General features: G+C 41.8%; 1 protein-coding gene and 1 long non-coding RNA gene across 3 annotated transcripts; one reads left to right on the top strand and one right to left on the bottom strand.

The window, feature by feature from the left end:
* Positions 1–5,096: 5,096 nt before the first annotated feature.
* LOC103763051 (homeobox protein CDX-4) lies at positions 5,097–13,668 on the top strand. The gene is made up of 3 exons (XM_008929761.3): positions 5,097–5,538; positions 10,393–10,538; positions 12,974–13,668. Exons 1-3 carry the CDS (start codon positions 5,115–5,117, stop codon positions 13,178–13,180), a joined length of 777 nt encoding a protein of 258 aa, XP_008928009.2. The 5' UTR covers positions 5,097–5,114; the 3' UTR covers positions 13,181–13,668.
* Positions 13,669–14,038: 370 nt separating this feature from the next.
* On the bottom strand, positions 14,039–22,189 carry LOC108641436. 2 transcript variants are annotated; one of them, XR_001922010.1, is made up of 4 exons: positions 21,964–22,189; positions 21,319–21,409; positions 20,662–20,804; positions 14,039–14,177 (listed from the first exon to the last, which is right to left on the bottom strand). It is a non-coding gene; the product is annotated as an uncharacterized LOC108641436 (long non-coding RNA). The 2 variants fall into 2 exon arrangements; XR_001922009.1 differs by lacking the exon at positions 14,039–14,177 and having other exon boundaries at positions 20,505–20,804.
* Between the last annotated feature and the right edge of the window lie 715 nt (positions 22,190–22,904).

Genomic DNA, 22,904 nt, shown 5'->3' with positions numbered 1-22,904 from the left:
GCTATTTCTAACCCCAAACCCTTCAGTGAGTGTGTAGGGGTTATGCAGTCATTGAGGGACAGAGGAGAGAGCTGTGCCACCTGCTATCCGAGAAGCAGATTCCAAAATACATTAATTTGGGATGTTACCATGGAAATTAAAAAGCAGACTCCAACTTTAGCACCCTTACTGGGTTTGCTGGTGCCCTCCAGGCTTACTGCCAGCCAAGCCTTTCCAGCCAGCACGTGTGCTGGGATGACACATCCCTGCCAATGATTCCCACAGGCCCATTGCAGGTGGCTCTGGATGTTACTGCCTGGACACATTATTGTGCAGAACTCACGACGTGAAGGAATAGGCACGGGGTTTATGATTAATGTTTGCCAGCTGTTTTCATACTCAAAGAGCACAATCCTTTTACATTTTCTAATAAAAACTGAGATGTATGCCAGTAAATGGAGAGGGTTAATTAGGATACACTCTGGATGCTCTTGGTTCCTAAGCCACAATAGGCACAGGCACTATAAGGCAGGACAGACCTTCCATAGCCAACAATCTCTCTTGTCTGGGAGTGAGAAGAGTTCAATCTGTGGGACAGAAGTGCCAGTCTGGCAGGGCCATAAACCAGAGTATGGCAGGTAGGGCACAGGGGAGGCACCGACATCTATGGAACCTCAGGCAAGAAACGCCCCCAAAGGGCTCCTGGAGGCTCACAGGGAGCACCCAGATGTCCCCTGGGGTTCACATGGAACTCCTGCCACAGCTGTGGAGCTGTAAGACATACTCTGATTTCTGTCAGAACCTGCTCTGGTTTCAGCCCATTCCTCCCTGGCAAATGCAACACTGACGCAGATCATACATGAAGTGCATTGACACTACTTTTAATAAAACACATTTTAACACTTTAGAAATTAAAGATAAGTCATTGTTAGCAGCAGTTAGAAAATCAATAGTGAGGTACATAGAAGGGCAAATATACTCAGCTTTCAACCAGTCACTCTCCATAATTTTTCAAGAGGATTTGTTAAGAGCCAAAATTTTAGAGCATGAAATTAAAATTTAAATCACTGAGGAAAGTTTCACAGACATCTCGCATCTTTATTTCTTCTGTTTCTATCTTATGAAAAACAAATACACTTGAGGGATCAGAGACACACACAGGGCAGAACTGAAATTAGTGATATGTCCCTTTTCACTTTTCCCCAGAGGAGGTCAGTTCAACAAGTGAAAACAGCTCAGCTTTGCTCACTCAGTTCTCTGGGCTGTGCCACATCTGCCAAATGTACATGCTTGCCTTTCAAACCCTGAAAATGAGACCTAAACTATGGTGTTGGGTATTAAACCAGCCCAATTAAAAAGGCAAATAAAAAAATTCAGAAGCTTTATATTTGTAGAACCTTCAGTAAAAGCAAAAGCAGTCTCTTTAACTGTTCTAAATTTTAAAACCATCTGCCTTCCTTCATCATTTGCCATGTATTTTCCCAACAGAACTGCCCTCCGCTGACAGCAAACCACACAGAGACTGACCTTTCCTCAAGATTCACACAGTTGAATAGTAATTTTAGGAGGAATAAGAGTGCATGCAAAGCCCAGCCTGAATACAGGGTCAGTAACACATCCAAAACGCTGCACTGAACTCTCAGCAACACAGAGTTCACTAACCATTCCCTCAAAATTCCAAGTATGCAGTTACAAAGGGATGGGCGAGAAGCATTCCTAAGCCTGGTGTTCCTGAAGTGTTATTTGAGTGGTCATCTGGAGGGAAGAAAACAAACATCTGTTCCTATCACCTGAGCCAGAATGGGGCACACTAAACTCACCTGCTCTTTTATTCTAAGAAATTAGAGAGATTTCACATAATTTTCAAGCTTCAAAGACAGATAGATTAGCTTCTTCTTATCTCCATGAAATGAAGAGTGACTTTATGAGTAAGGGCTCCTAATAAAGACTATCACAGTTACAAACACCTTTCATGTAAGTTATTGTTGTACAGGCAGGTTTTAGTCTCCCAGGAGTGCTGAAATTGCAGTTATAATGGCTGTCATTAAAACACTTAATTGCACGTTGGTGATTATGTTGTTATTACCCAGGTTGGAACTACTCTCTACAACAGCTTATACACCATAGAGTACAGTCTCCTTTGCCTGACCAAACAAACCCGTTATAGTTCCTATATATGCTCCTATAACCTATATATGGTTATCCCCACGTGTGTTATTATTGAGAAATTTCATCAACCTCTTGTTAGAAAACTAGAAAGTCTTTTCCCCAAAGAGCTCCAAGTACATCTGATTTAACACACATAAAACTTCCCTCCAACGACCACTGAGGCAGCTCCCATGGACACTGGCTTAGGAGATAAATTATACCTGGCATTTGAGGAGGTGGAGAAGAAAAAGAGCCTTGGAGTTCAGTTTTCCTGACAATCCCTCTCTCTGGAGAATGCCAAAGAGCACAGCACTGCTGCTGCAGCACCACACAGATCTGCCCCATTCTGCCTTTATCACCCACCCCAGAAAAGGTACAAATACACCTCCCTAAGGGCGACATTTCTGGGGGTCCAGCCACCACCTCAGAACTGCTGGCAAACGCTCCTTTAATATCCCCGCAGTGTTCTGTCATACAAAATAGGAGACATAAGAGTCAGGGTGCAGAAGATCATTTGAACGTTGCCATTTCAGTTGTCTTATTCTCACTTTGGTGTTAACAATCTGCAGTCCTACCCAGCAATCTTATCCTGCTATGCAAATCTCTTTAAACAAAATGCTTTATTCAAAGCTTACTATTGTGAGCTGATATCAAATCAGTGCAGCAAATTGCCATCTGAGTATCTTGATCTAATTACGTTCTGGAAAGAATCGAAATAGATCTGAAGAAAATTCAGATAATGGAACAGGCAAAACAAGAAAGGGAAAGGAGGAGCATTATCAAAAGATAAAAGAAGAACAGAGCATAAAGGATAAAGCTCTGAGATACAAAAAATAGGATTAAGTGATACTGAAATGGTGGGGGGTACGTGCAGAGGAATCCCATAAAGGAAGAAGATTAAAAATGTTACCAACAGTCTATGAAATGCCATGTCACTCACTGAAATGTTAAAATGGGGGGCTTAGAAGTCAAACACTGGGTCTGATCTGAAACCCTTGAGCAACCATGTCCATGTTTGAAATCCAATGGATTTCAGATGCAGGCGATGGAGACGAAACTTCCCTCCTGTGGATCTGCCTGTGACTGAAGGCTCTGTGTCACATTCACCCATACATGGAATTTAACTGCTCACAAGGCTCACAAACAGCCAAAGAGTCCAAGGGCAATCCCAGTACAGGAAACACATCTTGTTCAATTTGGATGATGTTCAGTGGAGTTCTTTGTTCTTTTTAGTGCACATCACTACTAAAAGCTCTGTGGGCTCTCAAAAATCGTGTTACAAGTCCTTTTCTTTCAAGATGAAGGGATCAAGAGTCTCTTCCGATTTATTTTTAGTGTTGTTTTTATAATAGTACACTAATTACAGAAGGTCTTACTTTTTTATGTCCTATCCCATGATTTCCTCAACATTCTCAGGATCCCAGTGATTAATGCAAGATTTTGTAAATATAGCAAAATTCATTAAAAATATTTTGCTACACTTCTCAGTAAAAATTCTTCCCTCAAAAAAAACCCCTCAACCCCAAACAGAAAAGGAGTATCTTTCCTGTCTTTAAGTACACACTTAGAATCCTTTAGTGCTGGAATTAGAAGGGATGTGTGAATACGAGTAGTGTCAAAATACAAAGGATACTGAATGAAAACCCACACCTTTGTAAAGGGAAACAACTCATTGTAATTTGCACCTCTTTTGCAAGCATAGCCCTTACAAATAGCTCATTGCAAAAAAACCCAGCCAAAATAAAAATACAGCCAATTCCACAAATCGCAGCTCCACAACCCAGAGAGGCGAGTCTGGAGTCCTAAGGTGTGCTTTAGTTCTCCCACGTTAAACCAAGCTCTTAATAACGAGATGTAAAACACCATGGGAAACCTTTTTTCCTGCCCCACGGAGCACTGTGTGCCAGGGGCTTCCCGGAGGGACATCGAGGCAGTTCTGATCCACAAATTAACAACCCAGATGTCTCTCCCTGCTGCTTTCCCCTGGCCAAGCTGCCACCACTGAAAGCAGACCACAGGCAGCAGCTCCAGAAGAAGGAACCAGCCTCCTTTCAGGCAGATAAAGCTTGTCTTGAAACAGAAGCCAACAATATTACTGTGCCTAATCAAAGACTTTTTTCACTACTCTTAACAGTCATTTTCTTTGTACTTCTGGCACCATCTTTGTTAAGAAGATTTATTGTCTGCTTTTTCAAATTTATCAGTTTGCAATGGCCACCAGATGAAGGGATCTCTTTAAATCGCTCTGTGTTGGGACAGTGAGAACATGTGCCCTACAGTCAGAGTTTTAAAGTCTCCCAGGCTGGAAAACCACTTACAAAAGTCAACAATGACAGGAAAGCTTTTGAGACAGTTATATTCAAGACATGCTGTTTATGAGGTGCTCTGCATTTTGAAGTTATTGACTTACAATTATTCAAATTAACTGTACTGCTTAAAAAGCAAAAATGAGATATTTTTTTTAGTATCTGACAAATTAAAAGAGTAACAGATTTACTTGTTGATTGATAGTAGATCATAAAATAAAGGTTTCCGACAAGAATCATTTGAATGTTAAACATTGCTATGATAGTTACCACTATAGTTTCTTTCGAGAAATGTCTATTTACTTAACTATTTCAGTTACAAGTACAAGCAACTGTTGCATCATCTTGCAGGACTGGGATGGCTGTTGAATATCAGGGAAGGATAATAGGATAGATAAAAGTTCTCTAAAAGAGAAAGCACCAGAACCAGCAGAAAGGTGGGGTCGGGCAGCCCTTCATTTGAATGTAAATGTAATTATGAGGCAGCAGTTGAGCTGACGTCAGGCAAGGTCTTGGTAAACCATTACCACCAGCACCTGGTAACACAGTGGATAATAAAAGAGGATGAAGTAGAAGATTCCAAGAAGAGTGGCATTATTAGAGAAACCCAAACACAAATATTTTGAAGCAGCAGAAGACAACACAGCAGAGCAGGATGTTGTGACCAGGTGTGTGTCAGCCATGTACGTGAGCCCGCTCCTGGACAAGGACGGCAGCATGTACCCAGGCTCTGCCCGGGCTGCCAACACCCTGCCAGGGCAGGGCTTCGTGTCCGCGCCCCCCTACCCCGAGTACATGGGATACCACCCCGTGCCAGCCCTGGACACCCACGGGCAGCCGCCGGGGCCCTGGGGCTCCCACTATGGCCCGCAGAGGGAGGACTGGAACGCGTACGGGCCGGGCCCCTCCGGCGCGGGCACTGCCCAGCTCAGCGCCTCGTCCCCCGGCCCGGGCTCCTACAGCCCCGCCGAGTACAGCTCCCTGCAGCCCGGGGCCGGGGGGGCTCCTCCCGCAGAGCCCGGCAGCGCCCAGCACTGCTCCCCCAGCAGCCACAGGCACAGCTCCTACGAGTGGATGAGGAAAACCGTGCAAGCCAACACCACTGGTAAGTGCGGATCCAAGCTCAACCTCAGCTCTCGCTGCTCTTACAAATAATTAACTTTACTTGAAGCACAGGGCTTGGTGGGTCATGTACGGCATTTATTTCACCTACTGCTGTTTAAGGCAGTTTTGACTAAATTTGTGCTAGTTTCACATTCTCCCCATGAAGGCTTTCTGTGGTTACTGTAGTTGAATGGCTGGTGTGGTCAGACATGGATGCGTCAGACATGGATGCGGTTCCACAGCTTCTGTTGGAACATTCTGTAAAACACTCGGTGTGAAAAACATGATAATCTTGAAAGTGTTATGGAGCAATGAAAGCAGCAACATTTAACAGCTACAGACAAAAAATACTACCGAATTACTTTGTGCTGCAAGGTAAATATCAATATAAAATCAGGTTGACCTTTTTAAATAATTTCAATAATTTGAAAGAAAATTATGTGCTCTGATCCAACCGTGGCAATTACACAACTTTCTGCTGGTTGTCTTGTGCCTTTTCTTTTTCTACCCAGAATTATTAGTGAAAAGAAATATTCCTAGAGAGGCAATCTGACTCAAATGATCAGCATAGACTATTTTGTTTGCAGATCACATCACTTAAGCTTCCTCTTCATTTAGTTTCACATCAGTTTTACATATTTTTCTTACATACCAGAACTTTGCAGCTTGCCACAATTACACAATTAAAACTCATTTTCCTGCAAGTGCCACTCATTGATGTGCCTGTTCTTGTCACAAGCTACCTCCAGATGAACCCTTCCATGTATATTCCCAAGGTGTAAACTGGGTGTAGCACGGCTTGCTAAATCTACTGTTAAGGTTAAAAGTAGTAAGTGCGTGTTAGGGAGCATCAAAGAAAATGACCCAAAGAAAGCAGAGCAATTACAATTGGAGCAATCTTAGAAGACACAGAAAATCGGTGCTGCTGCTTCAGACAGAAACCTCCTTCAAATGGTTATTGCTCAGGAGCAAAATTAGTCTTGGTAATTGTTTCTTAATTATAAAGCAGACTGGCACTGTTTTGCCACTGTTACTAAATATCAAATACCCAGTGAACATTGGGATATCACAAGGCCATCCTTCCACTTGGAGCCTCTACCAAGGCCCTCAAAGCGAGGGAGGTTTATAGTCCCTTTTCCCCCCTCATGTAAATCACAGCAGCTTCATTAACATCACTGGAGATTTCCAGGTGTAGAAGTGATGCAAGACTTGAGTGGAGACCAAATTCAACTGAATGTCAATGAGGGAGCCCTGTTTGTGTCATGCTGCCACTGACTTTTAAATGTGCTGTCATTCTTAAACGGTAACGCAGACTTCAAAATCTAAATCTTTGCTTTACACTTATTGCACAGACTTGGAAGACCCTGAAAGGTTTCTCGCATGCTTGTTCAACTTTATAAAATACATTTGTGATTCAGAGACACAGTTTTGGGCCTAAATTCATCTCTAGTCTGCAAAGCACTTACACAGAATTCACACACAGGCTGCAATACTTTATGAACCGTTGGGGACAGGTGAAACAGGGCCCATCAATAGATGCATGTCCCGAGGCTGTGCATTCCCTGCCTTTGAAGTGTTAAAAACAGCTCAGGACTTCACGGAAGTGAGCTTCAGGCAACAGCCCCCGGACTGTCAGAGTAAAGCACAAATGTGGTAACTGTACAAAACAAGAAAAGTACCAAACAGATTTGACTTTCCATTGGTGATTAAAAAAAAAAAAAAAAGGGGGGGGAAATTTTAATATTGACACAGAAAAAATGGTGATAAATGGAAGGAAATTCAAACAAACCACAAGGCTAAAATTACATATGTCTGACTGCCATTATAACCCCTCTTTGAAACACCCTTGCTCTCTGGTTTTCCTTATTGCCATAATATCAGTCACGTTATAAAGTAGCTACTGGCTCCTCTCTTTCAGTGTTATCGCTGCTTGATACAGTTCATTGCTCTCAAATTCCAGAATTACAGCCCTGAACCCTACAAATGTATTTATATGTATAAATATGTTTCTGCTCTTCAGTTCACCAGTGGTGTGTACTCACATGGATGTGTGTGAGCAGCAAGGAATAACAGAGATCAAAACACATCTGATTAGAGCAGGGAGCCTCCTGAAATTCTGCCCTAAAGACAAGAGGAATTATCTGGGGGGAGTGGATGTTAATGGGAATTTTTTTCCTCTCTATTTGGGCTCTAGTAAATACACTACATTCTGATTCAATATTCATATTCAGCTCTTTATACAAAAAAAAATTCAACTGCAGGAAAAGTGAAATGAAAATTTATCTGATCGTGTCAATCTTCAGGATGAAACAACAAAGGCAGAAGTACTATATCCTTTCAACAGATAAAATGGTATTTGAAATCCTCTGTCTTAAAGACCATAACTGTATATTCAGAACCAATCCCTTTCTTATTTCAAGCACACAGACACTCCAAATATATGAGGCAGTAAGAAATTAAAAAAAACCCAAACATCAGAAGTGGGCTTGGTAAAGGTATCCTCCCAGTCAGGCTATCAAAGTGAGGAAAAGAACATCTAAAGAATTCCTGACAGTCTGAGCCTGTTTTCACTAAAAATTTATGATAAAATGCCTCATCAACTTCAGCTGTGCAAGAGCAGAGCTTCAAATTAGTTTCTAAACCCTATGTGATCAATAATATAAAATATGTATTTCTGAGAGCTAGTGAGCCTTTAAAGCATGAGACCTACTGAGAAGGTGTTGAAAGGGCCTAGAAAACAGGTTCCAAAGCTCCGTATGAAACTTCACCTGGGAGTGGCCGTTCTCAGGAAGAGAAGGGACTTTAAGGGGACTAAACAAAAGGACATTATTTTCATATGTTGTGTGCTCGGCCTTAGATTTTTTTTTACTATATCCAACACATTTGATGTCTTTATTTAAACAAGCAGTGATGTCTAAGTAATTCAGATTACATCACAGCAGAAACACAGACAGAAAGCAAAATAGAAAAGCAGGAAAAAAGCCAGGCCCCTGCTCTAATGCTAATTTATGTTGCTTTGTAAACTGGTTGTGGCATCTATTTTGCAGTGGCCTACATTGTCTGAGGTTTTGAGGCCGATCTGTCATATTGAGGCAGCAGACCCTTTTAACACTTCACTTTGCTTTGCTTTGATATGCAGCCTTGTCTCTTCCTTCTCCCTCCTTTCTTCAGGAGTTATATTGCCGGAAAGGGTGATGATTTTCACAGCAAATAAAGAGGCCTTCTCCCAGCTTTATTGTCTTCAGAAGAAATGCTCTGTGAATTTTATGACCAAGGGCAATGGGGAAAACTACTCCTTTCCTCCACCCCCTCAGATCATGGTTATATTTGCTGATTATAGTGAAGCCGGAATAACCTTGTTGAATTTTAACCCGTTTTCAAAGATTCCCTCTAAGCCTTCGGTTTACAAGAAACCCGAATATCTGTCCTACTGTCAGCATTAGAACTATCACTTAGGGCAAAGATTTCAAAACCAACAATTTGTACCTTGAAAAAAAGTAAACTTGGTTTGATGATTGTTTTAGTCTTGCAAATTTAGGCAGGAAAATCTTGTATGTTGGAAGTCAAATTGGCCTAGGATTTGGGAACATATCCTTAATTCTGCGTATTTCAGCTATGCCTACCTCTAGCTTTCAGACAAAAATAAACACAGGCTGACCTAAGTCAGTCCAAATTTAAAGAGAACTGAGGAAAAAAAATATTCCTTCATCTATTTCTGTGCCTTTTTCCTCTGCTAAGATGAAAGAGTCTGACATTTGTTTAGGGCTTGTAAATTCCAAACCAATTGGCTTGTGGTTCTGAATGTGAAAGGGGGGCTTGATAAGATCTCCTTGTCGCTCCTTTGTGTGGCGTGTGCTTCATCTTAACACCTCAATGGATTTTAGGGAATCACTTTAAAGGAGTCTTTGTCCTACAGTTTGTCCCAGAAAACTCACATCAAAAAAAAATGAGAAGATCAGAAGAAAAAAGGAAAACTATCTATTTGGCTGTTGAAAGTGCAAAGGAGAACAAATAAGTTGAAAACTGATCTCTCTGTATTATTATTGCATGAAGAATTGTTTAAAAATTATATGAAATGAGAGATATCTTCTAAACATTCAGTAATGCTTCTCTCAATGGTATTTATCTAATGTACCTAAGAATAGTTCTTTTATACATTAGAGAGAGGATGATCCTGAAATCCTTTTACAAGTATTTTATTGCCTCACCTTACAAATTGCCTCCAACTCCAAAGGGAAGCCCAGCCCAGAGTACCCCCAGGAATACCTCTGCAGGCACTCAGCACCTTGCAAGGCTGGGCATTGTTGGAAAAAGTAAATTCAAATTATTATTGAGCTTATAAGCACGTCCTGTGGCCACTCAAGAAAGCAAAAGCACTTCCAGCAGGACATTTCTTTGTATTGGAGAAGTGATCTTTAACAACTCAGGTAAAGTATTAGGCCACAGTACAACTAAAATTGTGACTGAATTTCAGTCTGGAAATCCTGGGTATTTCTGCTCTCAAATACACACAAGTCCCTTTAGTGAGCACTGTAATGAAACCCCTTTGAGATTAATATAGCCAGCACCAGTGATGTACTGCTATGAATTATTGAAGATGCTTCAGGGTGTTTATCACTAAAGAGCCTCACATTTAAATGTATGTTTACAGAGAGAGGGAGCTAAAGAGGGAAAGACAGTTATGGTAACCAGTACTCTCTCATTTTACCCTGTACCTCATATTCCTTCTCTGTGCCACAGAAAACAATCCCATGTGAGTAGTTTAATGTCTGTAAAATGCTGGAGATGTCTGAAAGTTGTTATGGAAAATCAAATTAATATTTCTTAATATTAATAACATTTCTTTCCTAAACAGGTAAAACAAGAACAAAAGAAAAGTACCGAGTTGTTTACACAGACCATCAGAGACTGGAATTAGAAAAGGAATTTCACTGCAACAGATACATCACAATCAGGAGAAAGTCAGAACTGGCAGCAAACCTGGGACTATCCGAAAGACAGGTACCCAGAGCCCTTCATCCCAGGGAACACACCACACCCCCACACTCATTAACTGTTCATTTGGCAGAAACCTCCAGTTAGAGGTAATGAAGCATTAGGAATTCATCTATACTACACAAAGGACTTAGAATTACCTTCTACCTTCCTCCACAGATAGAATTTGAACAGTTCAGCTTCATGTTAACTTAGCTATGTTCCCAATAGTCCTGACATTCACAACTTTATTTCTTCTTGAAACCACACAAAGTAATGGCCAGGAAAAAAATCCAAAGCATTTGATGTATTTGAGCGGTAAGCCAGGAAAATCAAAACTGAGCATTCAAAGAGCAACCCAATGAGATATTTATTGCCTTTTTTTTGTCATAAATGTATTGGCACAGCTCCCACAGGCCACATTCTTCCACAGATTTCAGCATATTGAAGGGGTTCTTCCAGCCCTGGACTTTCAAGTCAGGATCTCTTTTTGCTATCATTTTCACAGGTCCTTCACCTACTGCAGTAGTTTAAACTTCCTACATACAGGCTGCTTTAGGCTGCAAAGTTTGGTGCCACATTTGATACTACTATACAAATACATGTAGCCAAGACTATCCAGGCAGGGAATGTTCAAGGGCATACTTAGATCCATTACTTCCTTGGAAAGCAGCTCTGCATTTGTTCACATAGAGTACATATTTAATCTGTGTCCTGAACAGAGACACTCCCCTGAGCAGGGCCCAGATCTGTCAGCTGTGCTCACACAAAGACTAGAGGAATTCGGGATAAGAATTCCCTAAAATCCCTGTGTTGGAAAGCACAGCTCTGCAGTAACTGTTGGATCCAACCCTTCAGAACTACAGCTGGAGGATAAGGTGATATTGAATAGGGCATCTCATTTAGCAACCAGATTATTGCCCTCAGCTAATTCCAAACTAGAGATCTTTCTTTTTAGTATTTTACAAGCATTTGTTCTTTCTGAATATACACATCCAGTTGTCTAAAATATTCTCTTTCAGTGGCCTCCTCTGCCTTTGCATTCAGTCTGTGCAGGAGCATGGGATAGAGAGGGACCAGTGGAGGAAGTGTGGGGATGCACAGATAACCAAGGGTATTTTAGGATCAAGCCCTGGATTTTCATGAACACATTTTAGTGCAGTGACATTCAATCCCAGACCCAAGGAGTGCATAGATTGCAGACTCCAGGCGGCCCCAGACAGTGACAATGGAAACCATGGATGGACTGAAGTTTATCACACAGTAGGACAGAGCTGCATTGGAAATTTTTCAGAGCACTGCAGTTATGAAAGATTCAAAATCTGCACCTTAATATTATGCAAGCTGGCTGACTTAGAACACAGACATGCCTGGAATCACCAGAGATACTGCACAAAATCAGCAGTTCCTTTTTACTCTGCTGCTCCTAATGCCACCCAACCTTTGGCAAGTTTCCTTCAAGTATAATGGAGACAAAATACTTAATTTATCTGTATTTCTACAGGACTCACGACAGACAAAGCTAAATGCTACTTAATGCCATTACCAGTAAGGTAATAAAAATAAATAGAAAATAATAATTAGATTTTGAATACAAAGCAATAGCACAACTTTATCATATTGTATTCAACACACCTTCTACGCTATAATAAAAACTGTTAAGTATGAACACAAACTTTCTGTTCATTCACACTTTCACATAAGGAAACAAAATATAAATACTTAAACTAAAAGCAGGTTTTAAATAGACAGGAGTCTTGACACCTGCACAATTAGTCTGGGAAATTGAATGTCAATAGGTAATGCTGATATCTAGTTATACACATGGCTGTATGTATGTATCTGAAAAATACAGGTATAAAAATAGAGATATAAATATATAATACATAATAAAAGCAATCAAAGCTTTAAAAACACATAAGAATATATGCACACACAGAAATCATTCACAACATAAGTGAAGAAAAAGAACCCTCAGTACTTGGCTTTGAATTAATCTGTAACACAGATAATAAAGAAATCTTCAAAATTATTCCCTAATTGCATCTTCCCAGCCACTGGCAAAGCTGGGATGATGAACTTGGGGAGTCTCTGAGTCTCGAGGAGTGTGTTGATCCCTGTGTTCTCACATATAACATAGCATGTTCCCTTCACACCAGGCCCAAGAACAGAAAGTAATCTTCTATTGATTATAATGCAGAAAATTAACACAGAGGAAAGCCAAAAGTTTTCACTGCACAGATTCAGTGGTTTGGTTTGTGGGTTTTTGATGGCAGGGTGAGGGGGGGTCATTTTTTTTTGGGGGGGGGGTGTTAGGGCTTTTTGTTTGTTCATTTCCTTGCTTCAGGTTTTGGGGTTTTTTTCCTAGTGTTTTTTACCTTCTCTCCATTTTCACTGTTCTAATTGCTGTAAAAGGTTGCCCAGCCCTTTGCACTAATCGTATGCCATTTCTAATGCCCCAGGTGAAGATCTGGTTCCAGAACCGGCGGGCAAAGGAAAGGAAGCTGCTCAAGAAGAAAATCTCGCAGTTTGATGGCAGCGGGGGCTCAGCCCAGAGCGACTCGGGGTCACTGAGCCCCACCGAACTGTCCAGCTCCCTGTTCCCACCTCCCCACGGCATCAGTGGATTACAGCCTAGTGACATTCACCAGGTCATGGTTTCAGAATGAACAGAGGAAAAAAAAAAACAGGAAAAAAGAGAAAGCAGGAATGGATTTCCCCACCTTTAAAACTCACTTATGCAAAGGACCCTTCTCATTTCACTGCCTCTATAGAGCTGATTTCTGAGCACGGGATCTGGGACTGTTGTCAAAGTATTTTAATTGTTGCAGAAATCTCAGGGAACTTGTGCTGCTAAGATTCATCTCTCAATATCTTTGAACAGCAGGTAATTTGCTTCAGACACTGACACAAAGAATGAGACAACAAAGGTTCAAGTAAACGTAGTTCTAGTCTGATCACATATACCCACAGAGAACTAAGGGGACTGATTATAAAACAGAGTATTATTGCAGAAAATATAAGAAGCTGGGTGTGTTTGCGTTGTTACATTTATATAATTAGAGTAAACAGTAGATGTTAATAAATATTTACATTTACATGTATTGAAAAGAATGCTACTTTCTGAAAACAACAAAAACATTCAAAACACATTTAAATACTCAAGAAAAATAATAATGTCGCTATACCAACATATTGCATTTAATTAAATAACACAAATCATCTTTGCCCTATGTCATTGTATTCAAGGATGCAATAGTTACAGATACCTAATACACCAAACCTGCCAAGATCTGTTCCACTGTAGGAAATTAAGCCATTTCTCATGCACATTAGGAAATGCCAAATAATTTGGAAGATAAGCATTCTTTCAATACTCAGTGACTGCATATACTGCTGCTCAAAAATATGAGCAAAAATGTAATGGGAACAGGACTGTTACTACCACCAAACCCCCAAAAAGCAAATAAAGAATTTGCTTAATGTCTCTAAACATTTTAAGCTAAATACTAGCAGTCTTAGGCCACTGACTTTATATATGACACTTATTTTGGGCAAGAAATACCCCCAAGTAGCTCACAGTGTTATTTTGAAGTTGTTACCTGCAGTTCAGCATTCCCAAAGTGCAGGAATGTCACCAAAGAAATGTTCCCTTCATGGGCACTCCTGAAAGAGCACAAATTAAGGATAAACATGCTCATGGTGTGGTTTGCTTTAATTATCAGTCCATGTTGGCAGGTGAGAAGGCAGCAATGATATCTAGAAGTCTGGGAAAAGGAGAAAGAAAACCCAAAGCACTAAAAAAAAACCCAAATCCCATACAGTAGTACTGTTCATTGGAATTTCATAGTGGGAGCTTTTTGATAGCACACAAGTTAAGTGCTCTATTGGAAAAATTTAATATTACTGAAAAGGCCAAGGGCAGCAAAGGTAATAAAAAGGGAAAACAGCAGAAAACAAACAGAAATCAGCATTATCTGGCATAGGAAAAGTCAGGCATCACTTATTTCAGCAATATCAAACTTGTTCTCAGAACCAGCAGATTAAATTCTGCTGTTCTTTGTCTCAGTGAGCACTCAAAATGAACAATATGGACAGAACCTGCCAAAGCTCTCAGCATCTGCATTCCATACACCAGATGACTTATATTTGAAGATGTGTCACACTGTTCCCCAATAATTTAAAAATAACTCTGTTAAGAGTAATTCCATGAAAGCTACTCTATCAGGAGTCACAAGAATAACCTCTTCAAAAATAAATACTGAATTATATATTTGGAGGCATGTCTCCAACTAAACTAGGAAGGAATCCTGTAACAAAGGATAAGAATTTACTCACTGTAAGCATTTGTGGGGGTTCCCCAATATATTTTCTAATAATCTCCTATCATATAGCTCAAACAAATAGGTGTATCTTAATGCAAACAAACTGTAAACACAAAATCCTGTGTATATAAACAGGTACAAAACTCAGCCTAATGAGAAATTGAGACTTTATCTGCGTGGCTTTGATTCAGGATCTTCCAAATCTGCCCACTGGTGTTCCAGTGTGATGATGGACATTTTAGGAGACTGAGCAGCAAGTTGTGGAATACGCACAAAGAGATCTAGTTCTGTTCAGTCATGGAAGTGCTGCACTTCTATACCTGAAGGAGGTACAAGATCAAATCATCTCCCAAGAAACTCATACTTAAGATACACAAGAAAAAGGGAAGAGTACCTTTACCTTCTATGCAAAGCCCAACTCCCCAGAAAGTCCATCTCTGTGGAGAGCAGGGAAGAGCTGTTCTGAGGGTTAGTGGTGGCACAGGAATGGAGAGAGAGAGCACTTTCTTCTAGTTTTCGGGGTTTTTTCTGGGATCGGTCATCATAACAACAAGAAAGAATGGCAAGTGTGGAGCTCTAACACACAACACATCATTTATTATGTTTGCATGCTAAAAATGCTTCCTTAACTTCAGATTGCTCTTTCCTTCTCGTTTATGTCAAAACTGAGACACAAATCTGACGTGGTTATTTACCATGTTCACATACAACACATTCTAAAGAAGCTGCAGTCTGCGTGACTGGCCAGGCAGGCAGCAAACACCCCAGAGCCCTGACAAAATGGACAGAGGAGCCACTGACTTCAAAACAACCACAGTCCACTGAGGAATCATTCAAAATGAGCCTATTTTAAGTGTCAAACCAGAGCTGGAATGGGACACAAAGCACCTCCTATGGCATGTTTAAAATCAATCCTGTCAATAAAAAGTGTTTTCCTTTTTCATGATCTTCATCCTGAATTTTTTCCAAAGCATATATTAATAAATATTTGGGGGACACAGTCTCTTTCATGCACTAGATAACGGTGTCCAAGCCTAAAAAGTGTACTGGATTATCTTCTCTGGCTATGACTGAGACAGATAAGAAGTTATTCCCCCTAACTTGTACTGCACACAGGTACCCCCACCCAGATCATAACATCCCTTTCAGTCTCAGTGCAGCAACACAGCTGTTTCTCAAAATAATCTAGGGAAAGAAAATTAAACACTTTTGGACTGATCAGAATAATTTTTAGTAAACTTGATTGGAGGGTGATAATCATGCAGTCAGAGTTCCACACCAGGAGCCTGGGAGGCCATAGAACCTGAAAGCAGAAAATCCTTCCTCTGTCTCTGACTGCAGCCATTATTCCCAAATCAAATCCAATTGAGCACCTAATGCTGGCACGTCTCAATGCCCATCATGGATCACGGGAGAGCCTGACAGGAGCCCATCCTACACTCACGTTCTGCAACACCAGCCCGGGAACACGAGGGCCGGGAGAGGCAGCTGGGTGGAGGACACACAGTCAAAGGCCATTATTTTTGGGCAGCTGTGTTTGCCTCTTCAGCATTGCTTATGTGAAGGAGAAACTTCAGAAGATGTGATCAGCCCTTGTATTTCATTTTTGTATTTACATGGGTGAAACACTAAAGGCTATAAATAACATTTTTCAATATTTATCTTTCCCCCTTTGAAGGCTTCTCCAGGGACTTTAGACTCTCCCTTAGCACTGTTAGGCAATTAAAATAATAATAAATCAAATGCCACCCTTCTCACCCAGTGGGGACCTTCCCCAAGCTCTCTGAGTTTCCTGTGGTTTTCCCTTTATGTAAATAGAAAACCATCCCACTGTTTAAATTCAGCTGTTTGGTTGGTGTTTGGAGTTTGCAGAGCAGCAAGCCACTGGAACACCAGCTGATATCAAATGAGAACTCTGCGTCACACAACTGTCTGATTCCAGCAGCCAGCAAATCCCCCCTGGCCTTTATCTGAATCATCTTTATTCTTAGGAGAATTCTGTAGGGGTGCCAAAGCTTTGGCAACAATCACCCTTCTCAGTCCCACTGCCTATAAATACTTAATCAAGAAGGAACAATTTGCCACAAACTGCTCATGCTGACACTCAGTGTAGCACCACAGTGATCTGGCTTTATTAACTAACTTCTAAATATTGATCTGTGGGAGAAAATAAAGAAAAATACAGATTTGTCCATAGTTACAGTAAGGACAGATAGTTTAGACCAGAAATTGGAAAGGACCTCATTATAAGATATTTAAAATATCAATTTGCAGAGAAGAGAGCATAACTTAAACACCTAACTGGCTGCTTGTAGTAGTCATACAAGTCAAGCAAAAACCTGGATCAGAAACCTGACAACCTCTTGAAACTTAGATTACTTTTGAAAATGGATCTCCATCAGGCATTTTCAGTATAAGCAGCACAGAGCTGCACACCCCTGCACAAAAACCTCCTAGACACTACAGAATATTTGTGTCACAAACTCAATTTCATTAAACCTCTCCCATCACTCTTGACTTGCCTTCCTTCAGCAATGGAACATATCTAAATTTGCTAATGAGTTACACATTTCTATTGCTTAGCAAAATGACGTGGATTTGCCATGAGATGCAACTCAGCTTGGGAAAAGAGTTTGTATCAGTTGATCAAGAAACATGATGGTTTGTCCACCAGACTTAAAATACATTCTCCAAACTCCAAGAGTATATTCCTCTCATCCAACAACCTCCTCCTTTGTTGAAACACACAAGTGTGGGAAATGAGGGAATTCTGGCAGCCAATATGACATCACTTGTTGTATATCCTTCCTTCTGAAGAATGAGTGGTGGGGATTTATGTGGAACAAACAAGGAAAAAATACTTTGGAAGACTTGGAATCTCTCAGACCCCCATTAGCATTCACTTTATTTTCTCTCAATAGAGCTTCTATTTAATACTGTGCTTTATCTCCCCTCTTTCCTGCTCTCTTTGTGTTTCATGCTCTACATAGGAACACTTGATTCCAAGAAAGGAAGTGATTTGGGTGGATAAACACTGCCAGAGCCCATCATCTCTCCACAAATCACCCAGTTTTTATGGCATAATAGTTTCATCAAATAAGCAGCATCCTAAAACAGTACTGAAATGAGACTTGTAAATATTTCCTCCTGTGAAGCCATAAAGTTCGATAAATCAGGCTGAAAAAAATTCCCTGTAGTATTTACCTCTCAAACCCAATATTCAGTAGACATACTTCAAACACAGGCATGGGTTACAAAAGGTGTTTTTCTAAAATGGTCTATTTTTACCCAAAGTCATCATTCCTACAGGAGAGAACACACAAACGTATAAAAAAAAAAGTCCACTGAAACTTCAGCTGAACTTTGACTTCAACCTGTTACTTAAAAAGCACAAGATGTTAAATATGTAGCTGGTATAGCAAAGTACCTTTTCCAATTAAAGAGGTTCCTTTTGTGGTTTGCTAATCCCTCACTCACGAGAAAGAGGTCACATAGTATATTGTGTCAAAACTCTACACTTGCTCTTTTCACCCTTCAGCTCAGCAAATTGCTGTCCCACCTGTTCAGCACCTAATGGAGTTCAAGCCTTGATCCATCACATGTGCCCTCCTGGCACAACATGCATTGAAATGGCTGGAACACGAGCTTGTTTATTAAATCAGAACACAGGTTGCATTAAAATGGAGGCTCTTCAGTGAAACCTGCTCCTGCTGCTGGCTGGCTCCCTGTTTGCCACACCTCTCCCTGACACCTGAATCTCACCACTGTCATATCTAATTGCCCAAGACCCTGGGGTTTATTTCCCTTTCTGGTACACACACTGCTTCTCTCTCATTTCTTTTGTCCTTCTAAAATTTCCAAGAGGTTTTTATTTGAACAAAATTGAACACATAATAGGTAGGAATGGGAAATGAGCTTGGTTTTATAGCACCCAAGGGGGATCCTAAAGGCTCTAGAAAAATCTTCTTAACGGGCTTGATCCACATCCCAAGTCAGTGCTTATCCCAGCGAAAGCTGATCGTTCCAGGACGGCATGGTGTCATGACCATGGGAAATTCCAGCCTAAGCCCTCCCAAGTTGCCTCTTCTGCTCTCATTTATTCCCAAAAGCAGGCCGTGGACTGCTCCTCAGCCACTTGCAGCTGTCTGTTCCTGGATTTTCCTCTCTCCCTTTGGCATCCAAAGGTTATGCAGAGCAATGAGCACACAGTCAGACAGCACTGAGACAGGTTTAAGTCCCTTACCCTCCTGAGCTCTGTGTAGTACAGACCCAGTTTTGCCAAAAGTCAGTGAGACACCTCAGTGGCAACCTGCTATTCCAAAGCATTTAGAGTCATGTTGAACAGCACTGCTGGACTTCATTAGAAAGCTCTCCTGAATATGAGGGCTGTCTTTACCATTATCTCTGGGTTTCTAGCATTTAGAAGGTCACTAAGTTATCCTTCCCCTCAAAACAGCTTCATTTCAGCAGAGAGGCATTTTAATGGGAACCTATTCTGAAATCCAAACACTTTATATCAACAAAATCACTGCCAGTGTCATTTTAGTTTTACGAAAACACACGAACATAAACATCCTTTAGCAGATGGGGCAGGGTCTCTTAACTCATGTGGTTACAGAGATGTTGTTACAAGTGGTCAAGAAATCTTTTCTATTTTTTTCCATGCCAAGAAATCCCTGCCACTGATGCACTCACAATTCCATTAATGGAGCACTGCAAAGCCATGGTCCTGGTGAAATAATGATGATAAATAAGAATTACTAACACCAGTAGTTAGCTAAACACAGAAAAAGATACCAAATATCTTATAAACACCTTACTCTAATTATTTAAGAGGATGCATTTCACATCTAGCTGGGTAAGAGTTCAAAACTCTACCTGTGGCCCTCTACTCAAACTATTCCTTTGAGTATAGAAGCACTTGTAAAAACTCTTTGCTCACCAGGTCAGAAGAGTCTAAGAAATGGAAAGACACCAGCAAGGTTAATAAAAATCAGCAGCCAGACAAAGCTTTGAGCAAAAATGAAATGTTGTAGCACCATGAAGAAGAGAAAGCAATTAATTTTCATAATTTTTTTTAGCATTCTGCAGGGACAGTGATGGAAAATGCTTCCACAATAAACCAGGAACAAGAGTTTTAACTTTTCCGTGAAGTAGACCCAGAGCTGTCTGGCTTTTCTGCTCACAAAGCACGTAGCTTTGAACCCAAAGGCTTGCATTTAGCCCTTTCTCATAGGAAACACTGGCCAAAAGGACATCAGGTTACATACCCTGTGATTATATTTTAAATATAACTACCTTTCTCATGAGTATTTCACCAAAGCTGCCAAGAATTAAGATGATCTCAACTAAATATTCAAGCCTATAATGCACAGCATCAGAATTATCATTTCTTTCTGTGTTCTCAGTTATGAGATTTACCTTTTTGACTTTTACATCAGTTAAAGCAGACACCTGGAATTTCACTGAGAGTAAAATAAAGGCCAGTACCTTATTAACAACCCCATATATAACTTTATTTCAGTGGTTTCAGGATTTTATTTCCATGGGTTATGAACAGCAATAATCTACATAAAGATGAAGATGCATGGAAAAATATCAGATCCTGGGGTATAGAATAATTTTCTCTTCTTTGACAGGTTTCTAAACGGGATGTATTTTCAATATTTGATCAATGACTTACTTTTCCTGCAGTATATTGACAGTATTCATCACTAAACAAGAGAAAAGTGTTTTGTCAAAAATGGGAGAACATAGAACATGTAATTTCATTTTATAACAACTTGTCTCTTTTTTTTCCCTCAAGTCATTAGAGTATGATTTACCTGCAGCTCCACATAAGATAGATAATGTGCTGAAGGAAGAGCATGGAGCACTGATAAAACTGGAGCTCATAAAATTTTGCTTTGGGAAGCAGCAAAAATTTTCACAGTCAAGTCATCTGCATTTTGCTGCGGTCTAGAAACACCTGTAAAACAGTAAAGTTGATTTATGAGAGAAGTATTTTCCTGAAAACAGCAGACAGAGATGGAGACATTTTTTCTAGTGTAGGAGGAGGTGAGCTCCTTCCTTACAGTAGCTGTGGATCAGGAATTCTGATTGGGATACATACCAGATCCAATGCTTTATGGTAGCTACACTAATAATAAAAAAATAAAATAAAACCCACCAGACCAAAATCCCCCCTTTGGAATCTCATTTTTCATTCCTCTACTGCAATTACAAGCACCAATAATTTTTTTGGCTACTTTCCATTTGCAGTAGGAGAGTAATTAAGTGCTTATTACCTCAATAATAATTTACACCTGTGTGCTGGGGCGGGGCTATTCTGAGAGGTTTTTTTCACCAATTTTGCTATTCCTACGTGGATTTTCTTCTCTTTCACCACTCTATCACCCTGCACGTAACTCTCTTTCCAAACCCATCACCAAACTCCAGGTAACCACCTCGAACCTTCGGGAAAACTCCAAACCCTCCCTCACCTTTCCCTCGGCCGCGAGTTGGGAAAAATGAACGGGGAAGAAGCGGAAGCACTACAGGGCTGGTTTTGTTCAAATCGCCACAGAAATACACCTGGAAAAGGGGTTTAAAAAGAGGAGGATCAGCACCTCCCCCCCTTCCCTCAGCAACCCCTCGCGCCCCCAAGGGGGAAGGGGAATGAGCCACGGTTCCACCTCCAGCACAACCCGAAGGGCTGCGAATTCGCTCCAACCTCAACTCCTGCTCCCTCTCTCTGAGCAGACACAGTGAAGGTGTTGATCTTAGCCTGATTTGCCCTGAAATGAACCCGGTACCTCTTGAGGGGAGGTCACTGCTCAGCGGAGGGAAAATCAGTGCTGAGTCTGAGGGAGCCGGGCGAGAGAGCACGACCTGGTCCTTTCCCTCTCTCTTTGCCACCCGCAAGCAATGCTTCGGACACGGAAGGATTCCTTGGGGCTTTTCATGCCTTCCTTGGGCAGAACAGGTCTGCAGGAGACCTTTAAACAGCTCTGCCCAAGCTGAACATGGGGGTGTCCACAGCAGCCAACAGAGCCCCCTCAGGTTTCAGCGCTGCCCTCAGCCCAGCCGGCAACCGAGGGCTGGCAAAAACCTCTTCTTCTCACTTGGGTGAAGCTGGAGAATAATACCTTGGGAACTGAGGCTTTCAACGACCCTCTTTAGTTTTCCTTTGCGGCTGAAAGCGCCTGAGGGGCTGCGGGGGGAAGTGCGAGAAGCTTTAGCACTAACGATAGTATAGATACTCAGGTTCCTTGTACACTGAAGGCTTAGAGGGAACTTCTGAAAAGTAGTTTAAAATTCCACAAGGTTATTCCGGCTTCACTACAACCAACAAATACAACTTGCCTCAGCAGCGCCTCGCGCCGGCTCGTGACCCCCGGCGCTCCTGAGGGAGGGGAAGGGGGGGGAAGTTATAAAGCCTAACGGTAGTGTATATATTCGAGTTCCTTGTACACCGAAGGATAAGACGGATTCTTTGAAAGCACAACTCAACACGGTTATTCCAGCTTCACTACAACCGGCAAACGCGAGCTCTCTCAGCAGCGCCTCGCGCCGGCTCCGGCGCTCCTGAGGGGCGGGAAGGGGCGTGTGCGCACCTGAGGGGAGCGTGGCGGGAAGTGTGGGGGGGAGTTATAAATCCTGACGATAGTACAGATATTCGAGTTCCTTGTACGCCGAAGGCTTAGACGGAATGTTTGAAAACAAAAATCAGTGAGGTTATTCCGGCTTGGCTGTAACCGGCAAACACAACCTCCCTCAGCAGAGCCTCGCGCCGGCTCGTGACCCCCCCCGGGGCTCCTGAGGGGAGGAACAGAGCGCGCGCGCCGCGCGCACCCGAGGGCGCGGGAGGCAAGCCGCTCCTCCGGTCACCTGAGACCTAGGCGCAGAGCTGCGCAAGCCCTCCGCCATCTCCGCGGGGGCACTGCTCCCACCGCGCTCCAGACACTCCGCCGGTGTCGTCCCCGCCCACTTCTCCCTCGACCCGCTGCCGCGCCGCGCTCCCGCCTCCGCCGCCGTGTCCCGCGACGGCGGCCCCGCCACCCGGCGCGGCGTGCGCAGGCGGGCGGAG

Source organism: Manacus vitellinus, unplaced genomic scaffold, assembly GCF_001715985.3.
Source record: "Manacus vitellinus isolate BGI_N305 unplaced genomic scaffold, ASM171598v3 scaffold_62_pilon, whole genome shotgun sequence".
Lineage (NCBI taxonomy): Eukaryota > Metazoa > Chordata > Aves > Passeriformes > Pipridae > Manacus > Manacus vitellinus.
Note: the sequence above shows the minus strand (reverse complement) of the source record. Positions and strands in the feature narration are given on the sequence as shown.